The 11,423-nt window shown below is 35.8% G+C and overlaps 1 protein-coding gene across 2 annotated transcripts in view; it reads left to right on the forward strand.

Moving 5' to 3' along the window:
- LOC111045679 (tRNA (uracil(54)-C(5))-methyltransferase homolog) overlaps positions 1-10,434 on the forward strand; it is a 29,687-nt gene extending 19,253 nt beyond the window's left edge. For both annotated transcript variants that reach the window (XM_039436823.1, XM_039436824.1), the window contains exons 9-12: positions 939-1,185; positions 2,864-3,056; positions 4,715-5,018; positions 6,412-10,434. In XM_039436823.1, the coding sequence (XP_039292757.1) occupies positions 939-1,185; positions 2,864-3,056; positions 4,715-5,018; positions 6,412-7,138 (1,471 nt within the window). In that variant the 3' untranslated portion in view covers positions 7,139-10,434. The remainder of the gene's footprint in view (positions 1-938; positions 1,186-2,863; positions 3,057-4,714; positions 5,019-6,411) is intronic.
- Positions 10,435-11,423: the final 989 nt, after the last annotated feature.

Genomic DNA, 11,423 nt, shown 5'->3' on the forward strand with positions numbered 1-11,423 from the left:
TAGTGAGATCCACGTTATTATGGCAGTGTTTGATTAGCAATGGTATTGCTATCCTTGTTTGTCATTCAACATAGCTGATAGCACTATCTCTTTCTCGCTTTGCTCTGTTGCCAGATCGTCTTTCAACAATGTAGAATTAATAATCAATTAACAAAATATTTTATCTTAATCATGTAAATTCATTATGAAATTATTAAAAAATAGAATAAATTTTTCTTGAAATTGTGTCCACACCTTTTGATTCACAGTACATATCTTTGGAAATTGACGTTTTTCATTTGAAAATAAGGTAGAATGTTCCATATAAAATGAATTCAATAGTTTAAATATAATATAAATAGTTTCAATACTGGAACCATTTTATTTTCTCATGAGTTATTTCATTTTTCTCTCTTACAGAATTTATTTTATATAGAACATTCTACTTTATTTTCAACTGAAAATCGTCAATTTCCATAGATATGTTCTGTAAAAAATATAAGTTAATTTATTGCTTAATAAAGTATAATTGATTATTTTAAATAAGAATGAACAGTTAATATTGCATCAATAAACCTGTATCTGCTACCGTCTTTAGAAGGCATTGACAAGACAGAGGTTCGGCAACGTTGCTGTCTTATCTTTCTCCACTGCCATTATAACGTGGACCTCACTATAGGATTAAGATTTTTCAAGGATCATTTTCTATTTGTTTTAATTTCAACTGTTATTTGCTTGAGTTTTTTATTATTCAAAAAGATTATTCCTATGTAAGAGTTTCTTGTAAGAATATGTAGAACTGACATATTGTAAATCATATTGTTTTTTATGAGGTTTAAAGAACTTTTTGAATTAATTATTATTCTCTACTATTTTCAGTTTATTTTAACAGAATTACAAATAACTATATCACATTGGTTTCAGTAATTTTTGCACTGATTTTGTCGTTTTTCTTGCAGGCAATCGGGTGGCGAACACAAGAAACTAGTGCCCTGTGAGGAGGACCACATCTGGGGTGCCAAGTTCCTGGAGGAGGAAGTGCTTGGGCTGAAGCTGGAGGTGACACCCGAGTTCTACTTCCAGTGCAACACACACAGCGCAGAGGTGCTGTACGAGGCGGTCGCCGAGCTGGCCAGTGTCAACCAGGACACCACGGTGCTCGACCTCTGCTGTGGGTCGGGTGGCATGGGCATGGTACTCGCCAAGGTGGGTGCACCACTGTCACCATTAACAAGGTCTACAAAATACAGGTCATGACACAATCCCATGATGCATTGCAAAATCGCCATTTTATGGGGCTCTAGTTCACCAATTCTTTAATTTATCAGCTGCTATCATTATAGATTGAACATCAAGATGTGTTATTTTGTTATATTGTTCAAGTGATATTGCTTGGCTTTGAATTGTAAAATAAATTCTTCCCACAGAATAATAATATTTTGATTCCAACTAGGAACTGAATTGTTGATTTTTAGATTGGGAACTTCTAACTCTTTTTGAGGTTTGCCTTTTATCCCAATGCCTTACGAATCATAACAAGTTACAAGAAATAAGAACAATTTTTAATAATAAAAAATGAATTATTGAACCATTTATTATTGAAATTTGATTAATAAAAAATGTAAAACCTGAATTTACATATTATCTGAACCAGAATATTGTTTTTAAAAAGCGTAATGCATGATTTTGGTATGAGCAGATTGGAATATTTCAAATGTACAGCCATAATGACCCCACATAATGACCGCTCCATAAGGGACACGTGTGTCATGGACCTGTATTTATAGACCTTGCCATTACTTGTCAATATAGTAATCTGGAGGAAACGGTAATTGTGAAGGCAATGTTTCAACTAATTTAACCAGTGTCTATTTTTTAGCGGCAAAGCTGCTAAGGCCAATACCTCCGTAAACAAAGTCGTAGTGCATTCGTGTGACGTCAGCACAGGTAGGGCTCCTACACCAATAAAAACAATAGCTGATATAGATCAGATGAAATCAACGAATTTTTAATGGTGTAAGAGCCCTCCGAATTTCAATACAGCCTTGACTCTTATAAAACGTCTTAAGCTATGATAGTATTATGCAACATTATTTTCATAAACGGAGGAACAAAAGACGTAGATATCAAGTTCACCCTATGGTCGCCCAAAGATCATCTCAAGGGTAATTCAGGGCCATACATCATTGCTTGGGGATGAAGGTGGATTCTTTAATTACTTTAAAATGTCCATCAGAAGTTTTAATGAGTTATCTGCAAAATTACAAGAAAACTTGAAAAGTTAAAATATATTTCGAGCTCCTGTATCACCATTGGGAAGACTTGTAGTCACTTTAAGCTACAGACCAAATAAATGTACTATAAAGATAATAATAATATTAGGCTAATATATTATTTTTCTAATACAAAAGTTAGAAATAATTGAAGAAATGTATAGAAAAATAATCTATCAATTGAATTCATTCATTTATGTTATTCAATTCAATATCAGCTGATTGTCGGGCAGAGGTGTCAGCGCAGTGGTTATGGTGCGATCGGGCTACTGAACAGTACAGCTCTGAAAGCTTCTATTTGCTTCAATAGAGCTTCAGTCGACCGATGTAACGGATGCGTACGAGCTCGACCGGTGGTCTTCGTACGCAATGTAAAACGCATGGTCCTGACCGTGCGCATGCGTGCCGTCAGTCCTGCTCTGTACGGATACATGGAATATCTATGGAAAAGACAAGCGCGACTGACGTACGCACTGACGGTCGGTCGAGCTCTGTAACCGGCCTAACTACGCGGCTCTAGTCCTCGTTAAGGAATTGTGCATTTAGACATTGAGTTGATGGAATGTGTCAAAGTACTGTTTTTAGCACCTGTTGCCTTGTACTGTTTCTAGCAAGCGAAGGAGGTGTTGGGCATTGAGCTGATGGACGCGAACGTAGAGGGCGCCAAGCGACTGTCGCTGAAGAACGGACTCGACAACTGTGAGTTTGTGCAGGGAAAGATAGACGACGTCTACCCGCAGCTCGAGGAGAAGTTGAAGGGCAAAAAGGTCGTCTCCATCTTGGATCCTCCCCGTGCTGGAATCAGTGAGTCACTGTTCATTTTTATTTCAACTTCCCATGTAGTTTGCCCATTGTCCGTTAGCTATTATCTCTTGGAAAGTAATTATCAAGTAATTAATCTTTCTGATGAAAAGTAGGGTTTGTCATTTTTACAAAAAAACTTATTAAATAGCATTTTTAAATGCTAACTGAAACTATTTATAAGTAAACGACTTGGAATTTTCATACCACTGATCTATTAGAACAATTTTGAGATACTAGTTTTGGTTGGTACACGATTATCAATCTCCAATAAACGGTGTTTTGATTTTGTTTACATAGCACTCCTTCGTTTCGCCTAACAGACTGTAGTTAGGCCCAATACGCACTGAAGTGACAAGGCGGTGACGAGGCGCTGACTTTAAACTCCCGTAATAAATAATTTGTTTCGCCATGTCACTTGGACCATATGTTTATATGGGAGTGGTGTGGAAGAGGCAAAAAGTCAGTGCCACACCACCGCCACGTCATCACCACGTCACTCTAGTGTGAATTTGGCCTTATTTTGATAAATTATGTTAAATGATTATGCATTTTTTCATAAATGACGACAGAATGAATTTAGATATTATATTAAATGCAAACATACATTTAGATAGTGAAAATCTGAAGATATTATATAGTCACTTAAAAACGGAAATTCCTTGAATTTTTCATTTTTGTAACTAGTTTCTGAAAAATTGTAACTCAGTGCTCATTAAATACAGAGAGCTCCGAATAATTTCATTCTAAATTTTGTCATGTAACAAAAAGGCGAGTATGGTTTTTGTTGTTTGATGACTTGATTTGGCAGAAATTGCATAAAATTGTAAAATGAACCGCCAACCGAGATTTTTGGGGCATTCTGTAAAAAGATCCAGGGTTAGATGGTCAGTTATTTGTATTCAAATCATCCGATACTCTAGAATCATAAAAATTGATACTGAACATAAAATAAAAAATAAGCTCGAAAAATTGAGCTTATTCAGAAGTTTCTCTTCCAAAAAGTACCTGGTGACTGGACTAATATGACAAATACAATGAATGAAATGAATGAATAATTTTATTTACCAAAAAAAGTACAAAAAGCTTTACAAAAAAATAAGTTGCCATTTTTGATTGTTTGTTTGATTGTTCAAGTGCTACTAAAACTTAATTTTAGAAGGTAATTTTAATTTATGTAATTAGAAATAATAACGAAATGATATCCTTATTCATGATATTATAAATAATAATTATTAATTGAAGATTTAATTTATGCTCACATGCATGAGTACAGTAGGTGAGGCAAAAACACCGGCAGAAGGAAGATTCCTTGTGCGCCAGTGTGAGTCGTAAAATCAGCTTAATCAGAGTAATATATAAACTTGAATTTAGCTTATATAGTGTTCAAACTTGTTATTTATAATATGAAATTGATTATTATATAAAAGGCAACTCTTGGAAATAATTCAAGTTCAGCCATGTCTCTATGGCTCTTTTCTGTGTTTATTATTTTAGAAATTATTAAGTGGAGATTCACTTTCTAGTATATTTATGAATTCACTGCTAATGTTGTAGAGTTGCCTTCTAAGAATAGTGGAGTTGATATTATATATTTCATATTTCATCGTCATATAGTTCCTTTCATCGTCTTGTAATGGTAACTGGTTTTGTACGTTTAGGCCAATCGATGATCGTGAACCTGCGCAAACTGACGGAGGCCGACCGACTGATCTACGTGTGCAGCAACCACAAACTGCCGCTGAAGAACATCCTGGACCTGGCCACCGTCGAACAAGAGCCGTTCAACAAGACTCAGCCGTTCGTGCCGACTCGGGTGATTCCGGTCGATGTGTCGCCGCACACTCTGCGATGCGAACTGGTGGTGCTGTGTGAGCGGCTGGACATGACCAAGCTGCCGAAGCCGACGCGCATCATCAAGAAGGCACAGCCGGCCGGACATAGCATGGGGGGTGCCGGCTATCGGTGAGTTGGAACTTATAGTCAATAATGAAGTAATCAGGAGTTCGTCAGAAGAGGTAGAGTCAGTTCAGAGTCATTAGAAGTTAGTCAGAGAGATTGGAGTCACTTTAGAGTCATTAGAGGTTAGTCAGAGAAGTTGGAGTCAGTTCAGACACAGAATAGGTACAGAATGGAAACTGTCAATAAAACGCCTATCTAACCAATGCTTTTTACATGGCGCAAATACTGCACATCACCTGACCTTGGGAAGTTCCAATCCTGGTCTTCTGATTGGCTCATGGCAGTGGACGTGATCAATTGATCCGGATCATTAAAGTGATCCGAACCTACCATCAATACTATTAAAATGCGGCGCTTCCTAACAAGATGGCGGATTTTTGCGACAGGGTACTAGCCAAGTTTCCATACTGTATGTATACTGTGGTTCAGAGTCATTAGGAGTTAGTCAGAGAGTTTAGTCAGTTCAGAGTCCTTGGAAGTTAGTCAGAGAAGTTGGAGTCAGTTCAGAGTCATTAGAAGTTAGTCAGAGAGATTAGAGTCAGTTCAGAGTCATTAGAAGTTAGTCAGAGAGTTTAGAGCCAGTTCATAGTCACTAGAAGTTAGTCATTAGAAGTCAGTCATCAATTAGTTTTTAATCAGAGAGGTTAGATTCAGTTTTGAGTCACTAGAAGTTAGTCAGAAAAATTAAAGTCATTAGAAGTCAGTCATCAATTAGTTTGGTAATAGCTACAGTAGGGTGTCAGTTCGTCAAGCTCTCAATTCATTAAGTATTCTATTTTGACCGGAACACACTCAAGATGAAGTTATAGGCTAGGCACATACCAGCACAGACAAGACAAGACAAATCATGATCAGACACGTTCAGTCACAATACTTCACATAGTTGCTTATGAAGACATGTCTAATTGCAATGACTAATCGGTGTGTGTTACTTCATAAGCAACTATGTGAAGTAATTTGACTAAACGTGTCTGATCATGTCTTGTCCTGTCTCGACTAACTGGTGTGTGCCTAGCCTAAGTCATCAATGAGTTTGGTAATAGCCATGGGTGGGTGTCAGGTCAGTTCGTCGAGTTCTCAGTTCATCAAGTATTCTATTTTTTGACCGGAACACACTTTAATTAAAGTATAAGAAGTGTGGTCACTAAAGGATATATGCATAATTAACATGTGTGTACTCACATCACAGCGAAAGGCTTCGAGCAAAATGTTTTGAGGTTAGGTTTTTGTATCCTAGATTTTTTATTGTTTATTTTTTCTTTGCTCCGGTTGTTTATTTTATGTTGGAAGCCTCTCGCTGATTACAAAACATGTGTTGTGTGTTCATGATAAACATGCATGTACACACATGCTCATCGTGCATATTTCAATATTCATGTATTTTATTTTGTTGCAGGATGCGAAAACGCCCGACCTACGGAGGAGGCGGTCCTCAATGGGGTCCCGGAGGCCGCGGAGCATTCAGGGGCAGCAGCTGGGGACCCAAGATGCGCGGTGGATTCGGGGGCCGTGGAGGCGGATTGCCCCTCGGGGTTCGCGGCAAAGGGGGTCCCATCGGCAGGGGAGGTCTCAGGGGCGGTCCCAAGGGGGGCATGAAGAAGATGGGTGGTCCACCGCCGCCCCTTATGGGTGGCTACTACCCGAAGCCCAAGTCCAACTTCGGAGGACCGCCCCCTGTGTCGGCTAGGGACTCTCTATACCCGCCTCCACTCAGGGATGCTCTGTACAGTTCGTCCCGCTACGGAAACGGGGGTGGCTTTGGAGGCGGCGGTGGTGGAGGTGGTATGGATTACATGCGTCGCAACCAGGAACCTGCCCTCTACAACCGTCGTATGGGAGGCGGTAATTACGGGGGCAACAGCAGGAGTGCCCCGCCAATGAACCATCATCACAACACCAACTATGCCAACGACAACTTCTTCGGGAGTAGTGCGTTCGAGCCCTATGACTACGAGACTCGCTACTCCAACTTCAGGCGCGACTTCGAGGATGCCATCAACTCGTACCCGCAGTGGGGGGGTGGCGACCGCAGGGGGGTCAACGGCCGCAATGTGTCCAACATGAGGAGTAGGAATTCGGGCGGCTGGGGCGGTGGTGGTAGCAGGGGGGGTACTTGGCGTTGAGGAGTGAAAGCGCTGAAGGGGAGGGGTTGTTGCGGAACACTTGTTTTGAGTTGCATCATTTGCTGCCTTTAATTTGAGTCCTGTAGGGGGGGGGATTGGTTGATTCAAAGTGAGTAAATTATGAAATTTCTGTTTCCTGTAACATTGGAAATAGAGAATGTATCTACAAATTCAATTTGTAATAATCCTATAGAAAAGATTGACAAATCTTTTGTCTTTATTACACAAAGATTGACAAGAAATTATGAAGATTGACAAATCTTTTCATAATTGATTGGGAATCGAAATATAAAATGGTTTTACAAATTCAACTTGTTATAATGTATCTTATGGCAAAGTTTGTCAAATCTGCTCTGATTTGATTGGGAATGAATCAACCAATGAGGGATGGTCAAGAGCTTCAAACTTATCGTACAATTTAAACTGGATCTAAATCGAGTGAAAATTGATATAGTTGAGGAATATGTGTGAATAATTGTGATTCCAGATTTCGATTATGGATCTAATATCTGGAATCAGTGAAAGAATTATTCCTTGTCTATCTCGATTTTCACAGAGTTTAGGTTTGGTTCATAAGTTGAATCGGACGATAAGCTTGAGCGATAAAAATTGAAACTAATTGGGAATGTTTAGTTACAGAAATTTTGAAACTATGGAGACTTTTCCCATCCTTGTGTTGAGATTTTTTGAGGAAGACCTATTTCCTGTTGCGTGTTAAACCGATCCTTAAACAATGTTTTAGCCAGGCAAACTAGTTTTATGTCTCAGATTTCTGATCAATATATGATTGTTTAACTGGCCTTTTAACAATGTTATTTATCCCGCAATTCAAACCAAATGTTCAGTAATAAGACCCTCCTCTTGGAATGGGGGTGTTTCTAGGTGTAAATCACCCCTATCAATAGAGCCTGTGAGTAAGGGTTGTTCTAGCCCTTCAAATAAACTCAATCATTCATACATCGTTTCAACTAGCTATACAAACTTCCTATCTAGCCTAAGATCGTTTTCAAAATGAACGGTGTTAGTTTTACAACATGTTAGGACCCTTTTTGCTGCTGAAATTCAGTTTAAAATCGAAAATTTAATGGTTTTGAAAATGTGTAAGTTGGAATTTAGAAGATTAGTGGAAAATGTGTAAATTGGTTTCATTGATATTTCCGGTGATTCTGACCCGACTTAGAATTAATTTGTTGTACTCTATTGCTGGTAACAAATATATTCATTGATATTTTACGAGATTGACTATGCAGGCATAGTTTATTAAATTTTAGCTGGTCTATTTTAAAATTTTAGAAGTTTGACATGCGGGTACTTGAAAATTCCCCCTTTTGAAATTTTAGGTGTGAAAATATTGTTTTAGTTGATAAATGTATGAAAATTTCATAAATTAGTTTGAAACTTATAGGACTATATTGATGTCATCAGTAACTATGTAGATTAGGATGTTTATGGTTTCAGTAATCATTTTGCAATTATTGACTGAACTTTGATAGTCTCTTATATTTTTTGCTTACATTGTGAATATTGGTTTTGATAGCCATTCTATATAGTCTCTAATATTGTTTGCTTACATTTTGAATATTGGTTTTGATAACCATTCTAAAGATGATTGACAAATGCGTTTCAAAATAGAAAGTTCTATTCAGTAGGAAACTTAATAACTTAGTGATTAACTATGATTTAATACTATCAACAGTTGTTGGTATAATAGATTGATGTTGCAAACTCCATAAAATGAGTTGTAGAAGAATTAATTGGGCTAGAAAATTGTCTTACCCTTCTAGTGGTCAATAATAATGAATTAAACCTCTGTAAGGCTTTGAATTTGAGTTAATCTAATCACCAATTGTTGAAAAGAATTGTCAGTGTATGCCTAAATACATGTTGTGTTATTCAATAATTTTTATAATTACATTCATGCAGATTCTAGAACCTCATGTAATCAGAAGTTACTTGAAAAAGATCATAGTTGGCAATCTGATAACAAATCATAATTATTTATAATAAAATTATTATGTAGTTGTTCATATTTATAATCAGTATACAGTATCACACAATACCTGTTATTATTAACAATTTATTCTTATGCTCAGTTGTTAATTGTTTGCATCCCAAATGATAATTATTCTATCATATTTGAAAAAATGATCTCAAATAAATTATGCCGCTTTGATATTATTAATATTATATCACAATAACCTTGATTGAAAACCCACTACATTATTACCATGTTTGTTCATTTTAATGATGAACTTATGATGTAAAATTATATTTTATTGATAATTTTATCCATCATGCATTAATCATCATATTTGAACAGAGTATGATATTAATCACATAATTAACATGGTTCATTGCATTTTTCAGTCAAAATTTGTTTGGAAAAACGTTCTATCTAATGTATCCTATTATTTACTTTTTAACTTATCGAATTTTATATTTCCATCAACTTTTGATTGATGAAAAAATTACTCATTTTAATTTTTGTTTCAATTTTCAAGAAATCACATTCTAATGAAGCAGCAAAAAGGTTGATAAAAGTTATCGATAAAATTGCCAATGACGAAGTAAGAACTATCAATTTATTAAAATAAGTACTTTATTTGTGAGTAAATTTATCATAGGAGAACTAGTGTGTAGAACCAGCTAAATTTGCTAATAATATTCTATCGTGATAAATAACGAATAAACTACTGTCATTTATAATATAATCATAATTTTTATTGGTGTATTTCATTGTGTATTTAGCTTGAAGGTTTTTAATTAATGATAAGTAATCTATTGTAAAAATATTGTAATTTTTTAATATAATCAAGAGTTAAGTATTTTCTTCTTTGTTTATTTAATGATAGTTTTGGGTTTTTATTTTTTCGCTAGTTCTAGGATAGTTTGGTTATTCTATTAGTTACACAAATCATGTCTACTGTTTCTAGATGTAGCATGGTTTGCTGTAGATGTTCTATCTAATCGTGCTTTGAAGCTGACGATGTGTGAACATCTATATTGGATTTAGTTTTTCACTCTTGATATTTTTCGTATAATTATGAACTTATAAATTAACACTTACATTGGTCTATCTTGTGCACTGTTATTACTACATATTATACAAGAACATGCTTGTGTTCAAAGTAATTGTGTTTAGAGCTATTAGGAGCTAGAGATTTGTAGCTACAAATGAGGCTCCTTACGTTTTTAAAATAATGATTGAAATTGTTCGGCTGCATGCTAGCAATAATATCATTCATGGCTTGATGTAATAGTGCAGGTGTTCTAATAAATTACTATTAAAATCACAACTGAATTGTTTACTATTGAAATTATCCGATGTTGAATTCATTCATCCTTTCAGTAGCTTTTGGCGCTCAAAAGGAGGATGTGCCAATTTCATTGATGAATTTTCGTCATGGGCATCAACCCATCAACATTCATCAATATTGATGACCTGATGGTTCAACTGCATCGGAGGTTTCATGCAGATTTGAAGGCTGCCTTAGTAGTAACCTTTTGTCAAGGGTGATACCCACGTGAGTCCTTGACTTGTGCGTGGGTAAAAGTATATAGTTGTTAAAATCTTTAAACCGTATTCAACTTTTATAGAACTCATTATTGTCTTGATTGGACATTCTGACCAACCTTTTGTCAAGGGTGATACCCACGTGAATCCTTGACTTGTGCGTGGGTAAAAGTATATAGTTGTTAAAATCTTTAAACCGTATTCAACTTTTATAGAACTTATTATTGTCTTGATTGGACATTCTGAACTCCTGTTCGGAAAATAATATTTTATCTATATGACATGTAATGAACTTTTAATTTATATGAAATTGACTTCAATAGACGTTGCGACTTCAAGTCCTTCCTACCATTCAATTTTGTACATAAAGTTAAAAGTTTGAGTAAAACTTACTTTCTCAAGATTTCTAAATTGGTATGAGAGTAATTGTATATAAAAAATCCAGGCTAGAAGATATCCTTTATTGCGTGTAGTTTTTTCAATATATATTATTTAACTGTGATGTCTAAGCCAACTGCATACAATAGAAAAATCTAATACGAAACACCACCTAATAATAATCAGTTTATTTCCGTATCAAGCAAGATTACAAGATTGAAACCGTCAGTTTTTCTTAATCTCTAACATTTTTTTAAAGAAACATATACACTACCTATACAGTACAAAGAAAAAGGGAGTTGAAATCTCTGTGGTAATTTGCTAACTTACTTTTGACAGGTTTTTACTGACAATTAGTTCAAAACTTAAACTATTTTTAAAAAATAAAGCGTG

The sequence above is a fragment of the Nilaparvata lugens genome, chromosome 10 (genome assembly GCF_014356525.2).
Source record: "Nilaparvata lugens isolate BPH chromosome 10, ASM1435652v1, whole genome shotgun sequence".
Lineage (NCBI taxonomy): Eukaryota > Metazoa > Arthropoda > Insecta > Hemiptera > Delphacidae > Nilaparvata > Nilaparvata lugens.